Source organism: Megascapheus bottae, chromosome 18 (genome assembly GCF_031878675.1).
Source record: "Megascapheus bottae isolate mThoBot1 chromosome 18, mThoBot2.hap1, whole genome shotgun sequence".
Lineage (NCBI taxonomy): Eukaryota > Metazoa > Chordata > Mammalia > Rodentia > Geomyidae > Megascapheus > Megascapheus bottae.
Genome location: NC_143526.1, coordinates 7726622 through 7745214, shown reverse-complemented (window position 1 = coordinate 7745214; position 18593 = coordinate 7726622). Strand labels below are relative to the sequence as shown.

The window sequence follows — 18593 nt, the reverse complement described above, 5'->3', positions numbered from 1 at the left end:
TCTTGCCTTAGCATGCACAAAACCCTTAGTTTAATTCCTCAGTACCACATAAACAGAAATGGCCACACTGCTGTGGCTCAAATGGTAGAGTGCTAGTCTTGAGCACAGAAAGACTCAGGGACAGAGCCCAATGCCTGAGTTCAAGCACCAGAACTGGCAAAAAAAAACAAAATTAAAAAAAAAAAAAAACAAAAGTGTACCTTGGGCTGGAGATGTGGCTCTAAGTGGTAAGGCACCTACCTAGGAAATACAAGATTCAAACCCCAGTAACCATCACCACACCACTAGCTCCCCACCCCCCCCAAAAAAAACAGTAATACCCCTACGTGCAAAAACTGAGATCACAACTAATGAAAACATGGTCCATCCATAATTGTCATATAATTCACATTAGCTATGAAATAAGTCTTCCTTTTGAAGGCTCAGTCATGTATTTATTCAGAATGGACTTTCCCAACCCACCTTCTGTCAAGAAATTACTGAAACTCTCAAGCTTAAACACTTTAAAAAAGAATTCATACTCCAAGAAGTAAGAATCTTTCAACTTTTATTTCTAGGATACATTCATTGGGAATCTTTTTGTTTCTTTACAATTTTTCCCCTAAGAGAAATGAATACAATAAAAAATATAATCCAACTACCAGCAATGTTTGTAAGCAGAAAAGAATCTAAAATCTCTGGTGTGATAATATAGGATTCTTTAAAAAATATAAAATTCATACCAGAAATAAAGCCTGAATATTCTCTTTCTTTAAAAATATAATTTTTCCTTCTTTGCTCTTCCATGTAAATCTTATATTCAACCATTTAGCTCTAAAGTCTATATTTAAACCGGCAATTATAACACTACAGCAGACTGTCCTGCTTTGTATCTTGCCTATTCTGTGAATCACACACACACACACACACACACACACACACACACACACACACACACACACCCTCTGCAGGCCTTTGAAAAATGAGATGTCATCAAGATATACTAATAAAAATTAACAAAGGAAATTATTAGCAAACTGTAACCTACTTAACAAATATTTTATCTGACGTATGAAATTAGAAAAGGTATACAAAGCATTTTTGCAAACCAGAAAGCTCTAATGGAAAACTTTTTTTTTCATGTTTTGACAACAAAGGCTGCTAGCTGGGACAGTATTTAGGACATAAGACTGTGGAAACCATTTCTTCCTGTAACTTCTTACATTTGGGAGGGTTTATAAATTTCAAAGACGTTGGAATCAGGATCCAGGATCATAGATAAATTGCTTTGTAGTGAAATGTGGCTGTTTTTCTCAGCTGAGAATAAAGACGGAGTAGCATGAGAATAGTCTTCTGTAGACCATCACTTTGTACAAGACAGAAATCAGGCCATTTATCTCCAATCAGGAATAAGAAACAGAAGTTAGATGGCTTTCCCCAAATTCTAATTCCACTATGCAGAGCTCCATTTCTTGAAGTATTTTATAACAGTATTCCAAAGCCTCACATGAATGGGCCTATGGATGATTCCTTTAGGAAGAGCAACAACAATCACCCATTTATGGGAACAATTACCAGAGCCATAGAGTGAAACCCTCCTACCTCCAAACAAAAGCACTAGTCATTAGGGCATTTGGTAGACCACAGGCAGCTAAACAAAAAAAAGTTCGGTAACAAAAAACCTAGTGGAACTTTCCTTGTTTGCTAAATAAGAGAAAGCTTTTTTTTCTGTATCTCTTTCCAAAATGAAAAAGGCCTGTGGAGATAAACCTAGTACCAACCACCTATAGAGACAGTCATGAGCCCAGAATGAAGGTTTAACACTGTAAGGATGTGTGAACTGACAAGATGGGTCTAGGCTGCTACACCAAGGCTTTGCTATGAGTTGACCGGGAGGCAGTGCTGGAGAGGCTGCTTCCAGGGCTCTAAGGCTCCCTTCCTGGGAAGGCTTTCTCACTCGTTCTCCCTCCAGGTTTAGCAACAGGACCATCTTTGCCTGGGAATGGACCAACTGGCCTTACAACCATCTTTTGGCTCTCTGATGCACTTACTTCTTTCTTTCAGTGCCCTCTTTCCCCAAGAGAATATTCAGGCCATTTTTTTTTTTATTCTTTCATTAGGAAACTAACAATTTGGGATATTCCTAACTCTGAGTTGTTTTATGCCAGTACAAGGTAACTCAACTGCCATTTACAGAAAAGTCAAATAAACCCATCTCACACTTGGATGAGTCCAAAGTGTTAAAACTTAGCAATGATGTATAATTTGCTAAGGTTTAACTATTGGACCTTAAACCAATTTCAGTATTCATCATTTATATTGAATCAAACAGGTCTTTTGTGTTTTCCACATACAACAAAGTAAGATTCTTTTAAAATATACATGTTTTTCAACCAGTTTACTACCTTTTACAATTAGATCTTCACTCTAACATTTAAATCTAAATTGTCAATGAAAACAACAGCAGACTAAGAGACAGCACCATTTAAATGAAAACAATGCAGAAAGTCATCATTAAACTCAGGAAATAAACACAAATGGATCCATTGGAAAACTGTTCTCAGAAAAAAAAATCCCACACAGAACAGACCCACTGTGATACTGGACAGCTTGTACCTCTCTCACTTCTTGTTCCATGACTTCTTATTCCCCTTGTAACTGAATATCCTCACAGCAGAGACCAATAGTGAGTAAAAAGCCTGTTCTGCAATTATTACATGTTCTCAACAATTATTCTGTATGCTCAAGGCAGCCCAATCTTTTAGGAGCCAAAAAAAAAAAGAGGAAGAAGAAGGTCCAACACTGTGCATTAAGTGTTACTGGGTTAAGCCAATAAAATAAAAGCATATAGGAAACCTTCTCTCAACAAACTGTACATAGACAATGCCAATGATATTAACTTATTTTAATAAATTTTGAAGAAAAAACAGGAAGATTACCAGAATTTGTATCAATTTCTTGGAGAAGATACTGGTAAAACATTAAAGATGAATAATACTCATTTGAAGAACCTTTGGCATGACTGTGTTTCTTCTGCAATATAAAACTTCTTAAAACAACTGCCAAAATTAATTAATTAATGAGCATACAAAAAAATAAAAATACTATCCTTCTTGTTTTCCTATAAAATGTCCTTAAACCTGTTAGCTTGCACTACCTGTGCATTTAAACACAGTACTGTTTAACTTGCAAACATACAAAATGAGACAATACCAGAAAGAAATTAGACAATAATGAGAATCAATGACAAACATAACAATGACATCTGTTCTTAAGTAATTTATTTTTAAATTATAAGATTTACAATGTCTTGATTACGCAAAATATCAAAATGAAATTAAATCAAATCAAGAAACCAAAGACAAAAGAAAATTTAGTTTCCTTGAATATCAGTATTGAGACCATCTTCGTAAGTATCTGATGTCCCAACTGCATCATATGTAGAAAGTATGCTAGTTTCTTTCAGAAGGCTCACTGGCAGCTTTAATTTCTCATCTTCAACTCTTATCAACTATATTGCAATGTATTTCAATTCTTATTATACCTAGTATTTATACTGCAACAGTAGCAAAATCTCACATGTGCAATCAAATGTGGAACTGGGGCACAGCTTTTAGCCGCAGACAGAAATTATACACTGTAGTTTCAGTACAGTAAAGTACATTATATTAACCAGAGCGTAGAGTTTAGTACATTTTATTGCAGGGCTGGTATTTCTTCCCCTGTGAACTGAACCAGCTGAGCTTCTGAGCAGAACCATTACTGCTGAGGATAGTAGGACTGCTGTGGGGGCTGCGGGAAGGAATATGAAGGCGGCTGGGGTCCTGGGTATGGAGCCTGTCCCGGACTCTGGTGGTACACTGGTGGATATGGCATGTTAAACCCGTATGTGTAGACATTATAGCCCATGGGCATTGGCATTTGGCAATACCTGATGAGGAGAAAAAGCCAAAAAACATTGGGTTAGTAAATAAAATACTTGAACTACACAAATATTCCAATTGCTTTAAAGAGCCACTTTTGTCTATTTACAATCTAGATAACAGTACATAGAAAAGGAGAAACTGTTTTCTAGGTACTTGTCAAGAGAGAAAGCATTCCTTTCTCATAATTTCTCCTTCATTTCTCTCATTAATTAAAATGAAAGAACATCAAATATGACAAAATACCCTAAAGATGTTCCTGCTCTATTTGAGTCAGTATTCACTATGATGCATATATCCACTATGATACACTTATAAATCCTAGTAAGTAAAATTTAGAGCATAACCCTTTTTTTTTTTTTTTTTTTAGCCAGGCCTGCCTGGGGCTTCAACTCAGGACCTAGGCAGTTTCTGGCCTTGCTTTGCTCATGGCTAGCAATCTACCACTTGAACCACAGTGCCACTTTCTGGCATATTCTGTGGTTTCCCTGACCCTTAGAGAATATCTTAACAAAAGGCAGTAAAGTACAAGCTGGGGGTTTAAAATAATTTTAGTTATTCTTAAGATATTATCATTTCACAAGTCAAACAATGAATACATTTTTTAATAATGCCACACCAAAATATGTGTAGAATTTTAAAAGAAAGAAATTAGCTGGCCACTTCTAGCTCCTGCCTGAAATCCTAGCTACTCAGGAGACTGAGATCTGAGGATTACAGTTCAAAAACAGCACAGGAAGGAAAGTCTGTGAGACACTCATCTCCAGTGAACTTTCAAAAAGTCAGAAGTCCTGCCTTAAGTGGTAAAACACTAGCCTTGAAACTCAGGGAAAGCACTCAGGCCAAGTTCAAGCCACAAGACTTGATTAAAAAAAGTCTTGATAAAAAGCCACAATAAAAAAGTAAAAAATTACCCTGGCTGGGGATGTAACTGAAGGATAAATGACTTGTCTAAAAATGTGGCCTCGGATTTGTCTTTTTAAAAAAGGCCCTCAATAAATAAGAAGAGGAGGAGGAGGAGGAGGAGGAGAAAGAGGAGGAGGAGGAGGAGGAGGAAAAAAAGGAGGAAGAGGAAGAGGAGGAGGAGGAAGAGGAAAGAAAGGAAAGAAATTGGCACCAAAAAAAAACCTAACCTTTAAACAGTCATGTAATTCCCTAATGAGATTAATTACTCTTCAGTGGTTTGTTAAATTCCAAGATTTCAAAGCACAAGTATGCAAATAAAGTTTTATCAACCTTGCTGCTTTAAAGCTTGGCAAAGACCTCTAACCACTATCACCTCATAAAAGGGGATAGGCAAACAAGTACTGAATTCTACATGGAAGAAATGTGTTTAATACCAATACAATATGCAAAAAACTGAAAGTGCACATTTTAAAAGCACAGGAGAGGGCTATTTAACTATTCGAATGACTTCAATATTATTTCAATTTCCAGGTAAACTGACCTTGTCACTTATCCATTTATAATGCCCTTTTAGAGAAGGGTTAACAACCTTGTCTTTAGAAAAAAAAAATGAAGTGCCTAGACACAACAGCAGATACCCTGGAATGTACCATGTGGCCCCCTTACCCGGGATATCCTGGATAGGTAGGGTAGGGTGGTCCCTGGGCCTGTGGGGGAGGTGCTGAGCCAGGGGTCTGAGATGGAGCTGGTGTGGCAGTCCCCGCCCCTACTGGAGGTGGAGCTGAAGCAGGAGGTGCTCGATTTGCTGGAAGCACAGGAGGTGGAGGCCGCGCTGGGGGCTGAGGTTTAGCAGGCTGTAAAGAAAAAAATAGGTACTGACTACAAAACTTTCATGAGTTATGACATAAGAGAAACTGTAGCATCCAAGCAAATAGACTTCCAATTACCATTCTTAAATACTGGCTTACTACTCTAAAAATGTATGAGTAGAAAAGATAATTCTCCAATTTATGATAGTCACCACTCTTCCTGATGTCTAATATCTATATTCTGGCTACTTCCAACAATGGTTAGACAACTGAAATGGAAAGCAGCATCAAGGTATATGGTTTAAGAGTTGATTTTTCTCCCTAATTTCTGTGCCCCCAGGCCCAGAGTTCAAGCCCCATGACCAACAGAAAAAAAAAAGTCCAAAGATCTGAAAACTTAAAAAAATATATATTAAAGCAATCATATATCTATATGAAATTCAGTAACTACTAACACCATCATGACTGTTATTTAGCTATATCCACATATTTATCTACACATTTTCAGATCCTCTTGAAAGTTGCAAACCTGACAGCAGATTTTAGCACTTAAGTCATAAGAATATTCTATAAAATCACTTAATTATTTTCAGCATCACTAAATACCCACTCCAGCATCCTTTATTACAGAAAAAGCTCTTGTGGCTATTTTTATGAACTAAACACAAAACACAATCTACACACTGTACTTGACTGGAACAAATCTTTCCATTCTTTTCATCTAAAACACTTTTTACTACTTATTTTAGAAAAGATCAACTCAGATGTCACATAAAATGTCTCATGTTCTAGATTTAGCCAACTGCTTGCTGATACCCCTTAGTCACTTTATTTGCTGTAAACAAAGTCGTTCTGAAGGTTTGGTTGGACTCACAAACATTTTGGGGGGAGGAATTCGTGATAGTGTGTTCTACATACTGAAAAGCTTCCATCCACCTTACCCAAGTGGTAACTACTAGACTCCTCCAAAGGAAACCTGTTCCTCCTTTAGAGCAGGCAGCTGTCCCTAAGGTCTGCTTCCATCCTGCAGATACACTGGCAGTACTCACCGGCATGCTTCTTGGAGCTGGCGTTGGAGGAACTGTAGCATGTCCCCCTGCTGGAGAAGACTGATATGCAGGAGTAGGAATTGAAGGGGCGCTAGGTTCTCTGGCAATGCTCTGCTGCAAATCCCTTGTTAAAGACAGAGTTATAAATACACAAAATGGGGGGGGGGGTGGTACATATATATCAGGTCTAGTTTTTTTCAAGATATAAAATAGATAATGGCTCCCAAATGGTGATATTTTTGAATATACATCTCTATTATTTACAATATTGCTATTCATGACGAGAACACAAATCATCTTGTATCGCTTAACAAAATGAGGTTTTATATTTCTGAAGGCAACAAATAAAAGTAAATATATTTAGAGATGATAGCTACAAGTTGAGTAAGGAAAATGTTAAAAGAGACAAGCAGTCCTACAAGACTGCTCATTGTTTACAGTCATCAAACCCCCCCCCCCAAAAAAAAAAAAACAGATTACTCAAGTAACAGAAAATGGGAGACACAGCTCAAACCTACTCAGGAAGCTGCAGATTACAATTTGAAGATAGTCCAGGCAGGGAAGTCCATGAAATGCTTATCTCCACCAGAAGTGGAATGGTGGCTCAAGTGATAAAGCAAAACAGCTTGGGAACAGCGCTCAGACACTGATTTCAAATACTAGTACCAGCATACACATGCAAAATTAACACAAACCACAACCACTTGATCACCTAAGCTAATACATGATTCACTGTATGACATCAACATTTATACAAAAACAACCTTGCCAGGCATGATGACACATACTGTAATCCCAGCACTCAGGAGGTTAAGACAGTCTGTGCTACAATGAGATGCTGTCTCAAGAAATCAAAGAAATGAACTACTATCTACCCACCTACCCCAGGAAAACAACTGTGAGAGCACTGTTCAAGTAGTAGCATATGTGCTTAGCTTGGGCTCAGTAGAGGGAGGGAGGGAGGAAGGAGGGAGGGAGGACAGGTGAGAAAGTTAACTAAACAATGAAATTGATATTCAAAGACATGTATTACTGAGATATATTATGTCAGAAGATAACTCAATTTGCTGCTAAGATAAACTTACTAAAGATAATGAAAAGACCATTCAAACTTAGTATTAAACATTAGGAGAATTATTTTAACTAGAATGATCCCCAAAACTCTCAAGGCACTGTTACATCTAAAATAGTACTCTAGTAGTGCATGGTATTGATCAAAGTCTCCCTATGCTATTGAACAAAGCAAGCACATGTCCCTAAATGCCTATACCCTTGCCTTGATGTAGCAATCCCAGCAATCCCACACACCTACCACCTACACCTGAGCTCTCAAAAAGGACCCCAAGCTAGAGGACAGTTACAAAAATTTAACAGATACAAAATTTAACATACCATTATTTAAAAAAAAAACTAATATAAGTAAATAGTTGTTTACACAGTAAAGTGAAAAGTTGTACTCAATATTAAAATTCTAAAACATCTGACTGGAAATACCATTTATGTATAAAACCTCTCCCACTTACTAGTCACATATATTATCAATCAAAGCTATTAAAGGGGCCGGGAGTTTGGCCTAGTGGTAGAGTGCTTGCCTACCATGCACGAAGACCAGGGTTCGATTCCTTGGTACCACATACATAGAAAAAAAAAAGCTGCAAGTGGTGCTGAGGTTCAAGTGGTAGAGTGCTAAGCCTTGAAAAAGTCCAAGGACAGAGCTCAGGCCCTGAGCTCAAACCCAGGACTGGCAAAAAAAAAAAAAAAGCTATTAAATCATAAGACCAATAATGTAAAGAAGCAAAAATGAAATACCACTAGTATTCCTATACCCCAATAGCCATGATATTAGTTTAATTTATAAAAAGTAAATCTCAGGACAGTTTTTCATGAAAAGCTTCTAATGAAGTTAACCAGAAATTAAAACTCAAACCTTCATGGAAACAAGGTCTTTATCTTTTGTGACTATTATTCTTAATGTACTATGTTATTTCTCTTTTCTTTTTTTGCCCTTTAATTCATATTGTTACTGTATCTGACTTTGTTACCTGGTATATTATACATACATTTATTTGCTTATTTGAAATAGGAAAGAGAAGGGGGAAAAACAAGTTGATAAGGAGGGAGTAAGAGTGCAGAAATGAGGACAAAAACGTGAGAAGGGGTATCCATGTGTGAGAAGTAATGAACCTACTACCTGGTGAATGTAACTCTAACCCCTCTATACATTACCCCGACAATTTTTTTTAAATGCAATAAAAAAAAGAAAAAACTCAAATCTTCTATGCTAAGAGGTTTACATCTCACTTACTCATCAGGGAAATGAAAAATTACAGCCATAATGTGTTAACTCAACATGCCCAGCAGAATAATTAATGGCAAAAGTGAGGAGCCACCAGACTTCTCACAATGTGCTGCTAGGAATGTAAATGAGTACAAGCACGATGGAGCAAACTGCCTGGCAATACCACATAGCAGCACTCCCTTTTCCTAGATGCAGCACTGTGCATCATACCTATTCACAAAAAACATCTGAGGGCAAGAATCACTGGGCAGCTATGGCTGTAAAACACCAACAGTTGAGCAAGTCTGAATTAAGGGTGTGCTCTAAGTGTTAAGACACACTCGATTTCTAAAGTATGATATAAAAATATCATGTTCAGGGCTGGGAGTTTGGCCTAGTGGTAGAGTGCTTGCCAGCATGCATGAAGACCTGGAAGTGGTGCTATGGCTCAAGTGGTAGAGCTCTAGCCTTGAGAAAGCCCAAGGACAGTGCTCAGGCCCTGAACTCAAGCCCAGGACTGGCAAAAAAAAAAAAAAATATATATATATATATATATATACGTATATATATATATATATGTATATACGTATATATATATATGTTCAAAAGATAATATTCTAAAAATACCTTGCTAAATGAAAAACACTGATACTACTTTCAAATATTTTTTGCTATATCTGCATTTTAATGTTTAATATTTCACCATGGAGTTATAGCTTTATTTCACCAGTCCCAGATATCTGATTCTTTTACTGCTATCAACAGATTGGCAAATTAATGTTTGGGTTTATTGGGGGGGGGTTTTGTTACAAGTTTTTTGTTTAGTTTATGAGGCAACTCAATTTGAGTTTAACCTTGAACTCAAAATTCTGCTTCCTCGGCCTCCCAAGTTCTAGGATTACAGGTATATACCACTACACCGAGATAGGACAACTAACCGTATTTTACAATACTGGTACCAGAACTATCAATTAATGATAACAGTATATTTGCACAGAAATGAGAATAAATAGCTACAAAAATAAACAACTATATTGAGAGGAATCTCTCAAATATAGTATGAAAAGGAACCTAGTAACTGGAATTTATAACATGACTCCATTTATATACTGTGCAAAAATGAAGTAACTGCTTATACAAAGTTAGAAAGGTGGAAACGAGGAAAAAGTAAATTCACAGCACAGATACAGCTTTATTTCACCATACCTGGACACAATTTTTCCATGCCAAAAGCTATGCAGAAATATAAAAGCTCATAGGCCATTTCCAGTAAATGTTAATGCATCTATGAATAGATTCCCCAAAACAGATTGGCTACACTCAAGGAATTTTGCTCCACACAGACTGCACCTTCCTATATACTTATACCAACACATCATGTTATTTCCACAACGTGCCAATGCAGCATATTAACCAAGTGTCAGACTGGTAACAATCTGAATAGTGTTACTTTTAATTTATAGGTTTTATAGGTTTAGGGGTCATTTCTAGTCCTTGTTCTGCAAAATTCATGATCACATATTTTTTTTCACTTTTCTTTTTCATTATTAATTTCTAGGAGTTCTTTATAAATAAGGTAAATTAGCTTGTGGCCTATGAATTCATTTTAAATACTGTTTTCTTAGTTTATTGTATCTTATATCTGTTTATCATGCAGGGAAGTAACAGTTATTCACTGTGAAATTCACTGTGAAATGTTAACTCAGAATTTTCATACACTGGTAAGAACTCTTTATTATCTTTTTTGTTTGTTTTTGTCCGTCTTGGTTGTGGGGCTTGAACTCTGGCATTGGGCATTGTCCCTGAGCTCTTCAGCTCAACGCTACCGCCCTACCCCTAGAGCCACAGCACCACTTCTGGTTTTCTAGTGGTTAACTGGAGACAAGAGTCTCACAGACTTTAGTGCCTGGGCTGGCTTTGAATGGTGATCCTCAGATCTCAGGCTCCTGAGTAGCTAGGATCATAGGCATGAGCCACCATGCCCAGCTTTTATTGAGGTTTTTTATATGTTCCTTTTCTACCTTCAAAATTACAGTATCTACTGTATTGGGTCAACTTTCTACTGATAACTATGCAAGTAATGAGTCCCAAGCTATTTGCCCAACTTTTGCAGCAGGCTCCTTTAGAAAGGGACTTTTTTTTTGGTGATACACCCTGAGCCTGTCTTCCCCAAGTGCTGTATGTCTCATTTTATGTAAAGAATCTATTTGCCACTCAATCTATTTCACTGCACCTCCTGAGATCTGCTACCCTGAGACATTTTGTCATCACTACCATGATGGTTCTGTTCTTCTATATAACTTTCTGTTCCTTTTCATCTTTTCATTTCTGAACTGTACTGTACAGCTCTTTGCTTGTTACTTTGTAGCAAAACACAGAAGAGAATTGTTCTCTCACATAAGTTCATCCCCAAAGTTTTCTCCATGACTTTTTTGTGTACTGGTCTTGAGATTCTTTATGCTCAAGGCTCCACAGCTCCCCTCCAGCTTTTGGTAGTTTATTGAAGGTAGACTTTCCTGCCCAGACTAGATTTCAAATGTCATGCTCAGATCTCAGCTCCCTGAGCAGCTAGGATTACAGGTGTGGGCCACCAGCACCTGGCTCAACATGACTTTTAATGAGAACTTAATACATCAAACACACTTACTTTAAGAGTTCATCTCTTTCTGTTTTGCGAGCAAATACTATATCACTGCACTTGTTCTGGAACCGGAGCAGGATTTCAGTCAACTCATTGTAAAACTGTAAACAGAGAAGCAATCCAAGTAACAGACACAAACAGTTGTCAACCTGGGGCATAATAATAGTCCAAAACTAAGAGCAATGCTGGCTTACTGCCAAAGACCCGAATTCCTCTGCATGAAACACATTTAGATCACTTTTTTTTTTTAGCCTGTCCTGGCTTGAGCTCAGGGCCTGAGCACTGTCCTTGGACTTTCTCAAGACTAGAGCTCTACCACTTGAGCCTCAGCACCACTTCCAGCTTTCTTCTATGTGTGTGGTACCAAGGAATCGAACCCAGGTCTAGAGTGCTAGGCAAGCACTCTATCACTAGGCCAAATTCCGGGGCTCCATTTAGACCACTTTTCAAGCAACTTATTATATATAAGATTAGTAAAGAAAATAATTTTTTACAGATCATCACCAGAAACTAGAAGGCAAGTTAAAAGTTTCACAATCATGAACATGTTCTTAATTTCTAGAAAAAAGGCTAATGATTTAGTAATGACCCTGAATCCATTTAGTTAAGAGTTAAATTTGCACATTCACTACAGAGATGCAGACATTGTTTCAGTCAACCTTAAAAAACAATCCAAAGGCTCTCTGGGGAATTTCCTCACTTTATCTATTTGAACAGGCATTTATCCAAACTGAAATGACATTTTATTCTCTTTATTCTGAAGGCTTCACAGTGATTTTACCACCTCTCCAGAGGACTGTACTTTATACCAAATGTATCTCATCTAACTATTCAAATCATTATGGAATTAAGTACTAAAATTGTACATCTGAAAACTTATTAACCACGTGTTCTCTAAAAAGTATAATAATCAGGAAGAAAAAATACATGTATTTCTCTAAAGTTTTTAAAGGACAGAAATGCAATGTCCTTAAAACATACTTAGTGGACCGGGAGTTTGGCCTAGTGGTAGAATGCTTGCCTAGCATGCACGAAGACCTGGGTTCGATTCCTCAGTACCACATACATAGAAAAAGCCAGAAGTGGTACAGTGGCTCAGGGTAGAACTCTAGCTTTGAGGAAAGCCCAAGGATAGGGCTCAGGCCCTGAGCTCAAGTCCAGGACTGGCAAAAAAAAAAACATACTTAGTAAGCATTTTGATGCTCAGTAGATCACAAGCCTACCACAAAGCATCAGCAGAGAATATAAAAGCCATGCATCCCCAGCTCAACCAAAGATCAGCCTTGGTTACTACTCCTAGCCTCTCCTAAGTCATTCAAATGGGTCTAGTTCCTAATCCTTGAAAAGGCATTATTGGCTTTTGATATACTTCCCACTACTGGAACTATTTATGCTCTTTTTCTGCCCACTGAAATATGTAATTCAGTCTTAAAGTTCTAATAAAATATAGCTAGCTTCCTTAGGCTTTCTCCTTCTACAACAAACAAGCAAGTCATGAAAACTACCGAATTCCAGGCAAAGAATAACTTCACCCACCTAGAAATACCAATAAACCTCCAGAATATATTTTCCCATCTATTTGGTTAGCTAGTATTTCTCCTCTGCTCTTCATACCTTTGTGCCCTCTTTCAAATTAGCTACAAGTTCAACAAAGTTGTCATATGCTGTAGCTAAATTCTTCAAAACTTCTTCTCTTAAATTAGCTTCATTGTTGGATTGTTTCATTTTCGAAAATTCCTGATGTGAGACCTTGTTAAAAGAAAGATACAATGTGCATTTATTTATAAAATGAGAATAACATCTAAATTTTTTTGATCCTTATCCCAACTATGAAAATCATACAGGGTCCAGATGTGTATATGTATATAATGTTTTTCTTTATGAAACTAGGATTTGAATTCAGGGTCTTGCACTTGATAGGAAAGTACTCTACCACTTGAGTCATATACCCAGGCCCTGTAATATTTCTTTGGAGACAGTACAGTGCTTTGAAAATATCACAAATTCAGTACATGTCAAAATATAACCAGCAATGATTACAGATTTCTATTAACCTGTAATATTTACAAATAAACATCATCAAAATAAACTAATTTAATGCCAGGCACCAGTAACTCATGCCTATAATCTTAGCCACTCAGGAGGCTAAGATCTAAAGATAATGGTTTGAAACCAGCCTAGGAAGGAAAGTTTATGACACTCATTGCCAATGAACTTCCAAAATGTCAGAGTAGAGCTGTGACTCATACAAAAGAACTCTACCCTTGAGCAAAAACCTCAGAGATAGCACATAGGCCCTGAGTTCAACCCCCAAAATCAACACACACACAAAAAGAAAGAAACAACTTCTCAGGCCAGGAATTTAACCTAGTGGTAGAGTGCTTGCCTAGCATGCACAAAGACCAGGGTTTGATTCCTTGGTACCACATACATAGAAAAAAGCCAGAAATGGTGCTATGGCTCAAGTGGTAGAACTCTAGCTTTAAGAAAGCCCAAAGACAGTGCCCAGGCCCTGAGTTCAAGGTCCAGGACCAGCAAAAAATAAATAAAAATTATAATTAAAAAACATTTTTAAAAACTTCTATTACTTTAAATAGTTTTTATTTTATAGAAATATTCACTATAATATACAAACAGAAATAAAATTGTTTCATTCTGCATACCAACTATGAAAAGGACAAATTTTTCAGTCTTGTTGCCTAAAAACTATTTATGAATATAAATAATAACTTTAAACAGCTAAGTACATTTAGTTTTGCACTATGTTGGAAACCTAACTGAAGTATACATGGATTAGCCATTAAAGTATATATTGCAGTAATATATGCAATAATGCCAAATAATTTTATTGATTTTCCTCATATATGGTCAAAAGACAAATGTTATCTTTTTATTTCTTGATGGTGATGGTGGTGGTACTTGGGTTTGAACTCAGGATCTATGCATATATTCTACCACTTGAGGCACATTCTAGCCTTCCAGTCTTGTAAAGACTTGGAAAAACTTTATCTGAAAAAGCAAGTACTGCTTTATATATAAAAGTCAAGCAGTGCAACATACAGCATTTTAGCTATCAAAGAGTGGCTTTATGTCAATTTTTTTTTCCAATAGAATCAGATTCTTTTTTTAAGTTAAATTTTACATAATATAGATACGTCATATTTCACACTGACCATAGATTCCCCAAGTTGCATGTATTACAGGTATATTCTTTAAAGCAATCTTAGTAAATATATAAATTTTACCTGAATACTTTTTAGAAGTCCCTCCTGTTTCTTTAGAGAGTCTTGGACTTTATTTGTAAGGCTGCCATAGATTCGATCTAGTTCAGTAACAGAAAGAGCTTCTTCATTTATCACACCATCTTGAGCCAGTGCTGTCAAAAACTTGCTCGTCATGTCAAAATTCACTGATTTCAGGTCATTCTCAAGATTCTCTCTTTCCTTCTTCACTTCTTCAAGATTTGTCAATAAGGACTTTAAGACATTTACAACCTAAGCAAGAAAAAAAAAGGCATCTTAATTCAAAATTTTTTTTAAAGTCCATTTCAAGAAGGAAATAATTTACAAAGGTTAATTCATGGTCAGAAAGAGATACTTTCTCAGGCTTATTTATGTGTAGACAATGTACCTTTTGTTAACTCAGAACATAACAGCAGCAGTACTAAATAACAGTAATAAAGCTACAATTTACTGAACATTTACTGTTGCCAGGAACTGTGCTAAACTGTTTTCAAATGTAATTTAATATCTTACAATATCTTATAGAGTGTATATTTACTATTTCTATTCCAGACATAAAAAAAAATCAAGTCCCAGAAAAATTAAGTAACATGGTTCCAATATAGTAATACCCAGCAGTACCAGGTGTCACCAGGTGGCTTACATTCACAAATCCTTAGTGCTCCTTTATATTAACAGCATATAAGTATTTCTAATGCTGCTTTCAAGCTGCCTCTTTCATTCCTACCTCTTCATACTTCGTAAGACTATAACAGAGAACTCCAAAACCCGCCCCAGCCACAATCTGTTTGCCTTGAATCATGTTTTGGAAAAGACAAAGGATGATATTCATGAAGAACATCTCTACTCCTCTCTGTCCTTTTACCAACAGCAATTCCAACTCCAGTGGACCTTTCTGAGAACTGCTTTGATGTCCTATCCTTTCCACCTCAGTGGTTAGCTCCTGGACAGCAATATCCACAAATACATTCCCTACTAAAGAATAAAGATCTAAAGAAAAGTCTGAAGTTCAGCTTCTTCTGTTCACACACATTTTTTCTAAATGCCTTGATGTTAAATTTTAAAAGAAACATTCAATTCTCAACAGAAGAGCAGGCTTTTGAAAGAGAGGGGGTAGTACAAAAGCATATATGTATATCACTGTATTACAATATACAGATATATATTATTTCATTCTTTTTTTTTGCCAGTCCTAGGCTTGAGCTCAGTGCCTGAGCACTGTCATTGGACTTTCTCAAGGCTAGAGCTCTACCACTTGAGCCTCAACACCATTTCTGGCTTTTTTCTATGTATGTGGGTACCGAGGAATCGAACCTGGTCTTCATGCATGCTAGGCAAGCACTCTACCACTAGGCCAAACTCCCAGCCCCAATAAATGAGTATTTTGCAAGAAAAAGAGAAAAAAAGCAATACGGACAAACCACTAACATACTAGGGACTATGGTAACTTTTAGGGAATATATACCCCTCTCAAGATCTCAAGAATAGAGTAAGATTGCTCTACATGTGTGTGCCTTAGAATCACAACTTTTTTAACACAGTGGGGGAAAAAAAAAAGGCAAGGCAGGTACCAGTGGCTCATGTCTATAATCCTAACTACTTAGAGGAGCAGAGATAAGCACAGTATAAGGCCATCCCTCAGGAAGGAAAAAAAAAATCTTAAGACCCTTTTTCAATCAAGAGCTATACATATGGTATTTTCATGTCATCCTAGCTTTGTAGGAAGCATAATACATGGATTATAACCCAGGCATGTGCCAGGCAGGAAGCAAGACCCTATCCAAAACTAACCTGTGTAAGAAAAGGGCTCGAAAGCCAGGCTATATAAGCTCATACCTATAATCCTAGCTCAGATCTCAGGAGGTTCAGATCTGAAGATCAAGGTTCAAAGCCAGCCCGGGCACAAGAGAACCTGAGACTCTTATCTCCAATTAACCTCTAGAAAACTAGAAAATGGAAGTGGGGCTTTGCTCAAGGGTAGGGTGGTAGCCTTGAGCTGAAGAGCTCAGGAACAGTGCCCAGTCCAAGATCAAGCACCATGACCCACCATGCTTAATGCATGGCTCCATGGTAGAGTGCTCTGGCAAATATAAAGTTCTAAGTTCAGACCCCACTATCATAAAAATAAATTAAAATTAAATTCAAAAACTATAAAAATGAAAGGTAAATTACACAGAAAAAAATTTACTTCAATTCTGATTATAAGCCCTGTAGTAGGCTCAATGGACTTAGTTACTCTGCAACTGTAAAAGATAGTTTACAAGCATTTCTCTAAAGTTTTTGAAGGACAAGGAAAGCACTTGAAAGGTATTTAGTAAGCACTGGAAAATTCACCCACAAAACAGAAATTATACATATTTCAGGAACACTGTAAAGACTGAAATAATCTAAATAAAATGGCTGCCTGATTTATAACAAAGAGTAACAACTATTCAATCATATTAACCATTGGTACCTGGTAATCGAGTTTCATGGCTTAACTGTACATAGCCTGTCTCAATCACAGATTCAGTATATATTTTTACCAAACATGGTCAAAAACAGTAAGTTTTTAAACACACACAAAAAAATTAAAAACAAAAGCTTTAATTCCTGTGTGCACTATGCAGCTCAGTTGAGGCAGAAAAGTTCTCAGTTTTTGGTTATCATCAGTTGTGTTTACATCAGTTGTGTGTGATCTGCTGTATCTGTCATCCCAAAATTAAATAGTGTCCAAAAGCAAATTAAAAGTTAAAGTGCTTAATTCAAATGATAAACTGGGCAATATTACAGCTTCTTTATATTACAAGCCCCCCCCCCGGACCCCCCTTTCGTCATAACCTCATTTTAGATTGCAATTTTCAAACTGCTGAAATTATAATTCTTTATCTAAACCTTCACAGTATACTTTGTTTCTCTTTAAACTCTATCCTTCATTAGTTATCTTTGTACATGACTGGTTTTCCACACTGAACCACAAATTGGGGATAATGCTATATCTGATCATTTGTTAGCTTTTCTAAGTACTTAGTTGACTTAGATAAACACATGAAATTATTCTGTAGAAACACAAGCAAGAAACAATATAGTTATCTTTCAAAATCTACTATCTCAGAAAATTCAATTGTTTCAAAAAGCTTTTAACAAGCCAGTGCATGGTGGTGACTCATGCCTATAATCCTAGCTACTCAGGAGGCTGAGATCTGAGGATTGCAGTCCAAAGCCAGCCCTGGCACCAAAGAAATTAAGAACGTAAGACTCTTATCTCCAATTAAACACGAAAAATTGGGAAGTAGGGCTATAGCTCGAGGGGTAGAGCAGTAGCCTAGAGCTAAAGAGCTCAGAGACAGTGCCCAGGCCTATAGTCCAAGCCCCATGACAGACCAAAAAGAAAAAATATCTTCAACAATAACCTGTTATTTTCCAGTATACACTGGCATATCTACCTCTCCTATCTCAGAGCATTTATCCATTCAAATCTGTGCAATGTGATCCTCTCATTGGGACTTTTCAAATAAGATTACCTACTACTGATTTTCTCCTACCTACCACAGTTAGAAATACTATGATGATGTCACCCAGTTATTAACTTGTCAATTTTCCCTCCAGAGATCGTCCTAACAGAATATGGTAGAATGCAGCATGCAATCTTAAGAAAGAGAGAGAGAGAGAGAGAGAGAGAGAGAGAGAGAGAGAGAGAGAGAGAGAGAGAGAGAGAGAGAGAGAAAGTTTCATTTGCTTTTAATTTCAGAGAAGTTTCTATATTTCCAAGGCTCTCTTTTATAAA

At 36.8% G+C, this 18593-nt stretch overlaps 1 protein-coding gene across 2 annotated transcripts in view; it reads right to left on the bottom strand.

Annotated features, from left to right (window-relative positions):
• Nucleotides 1–2364: 2364 nt before the first annotated feature.
• Pdcd6ip (programmed cell death 6 interacting protein) overlaps nt 2365–18593 on the bottom strand; it is a 61187-nt gene continuing 44958 nt past the window's right edge. For both annotated transcript variants that reach the window (XM_090351867.1, XM_090351868.1), the window contains exons 13-18: nt 14831–15079; nt 13200–13334; nt 11592–11686; nt 6667–6790; nt 5475–5662; nt 2365–3910 (exon numbers count right to left, since the gene is read on the bottom strand). In XM_090351867.1, the coding sequence (XP_090207993.1) occupies nt 3739–3910; nt 5475–5662; nt 6667–6790; nt 11592–11686; nt 13200–13334; nt 14831–15079 (963 nt within the window). In that variant the 3' untranslated portion in view covers nt 2365–3738. The remainder of the gene's footprint in view (nt 3911–5474; nt 5663–6666; nt 6791–11591; nt 11687–13199; nt 13335–14830; nt 15080–18593) is intronic.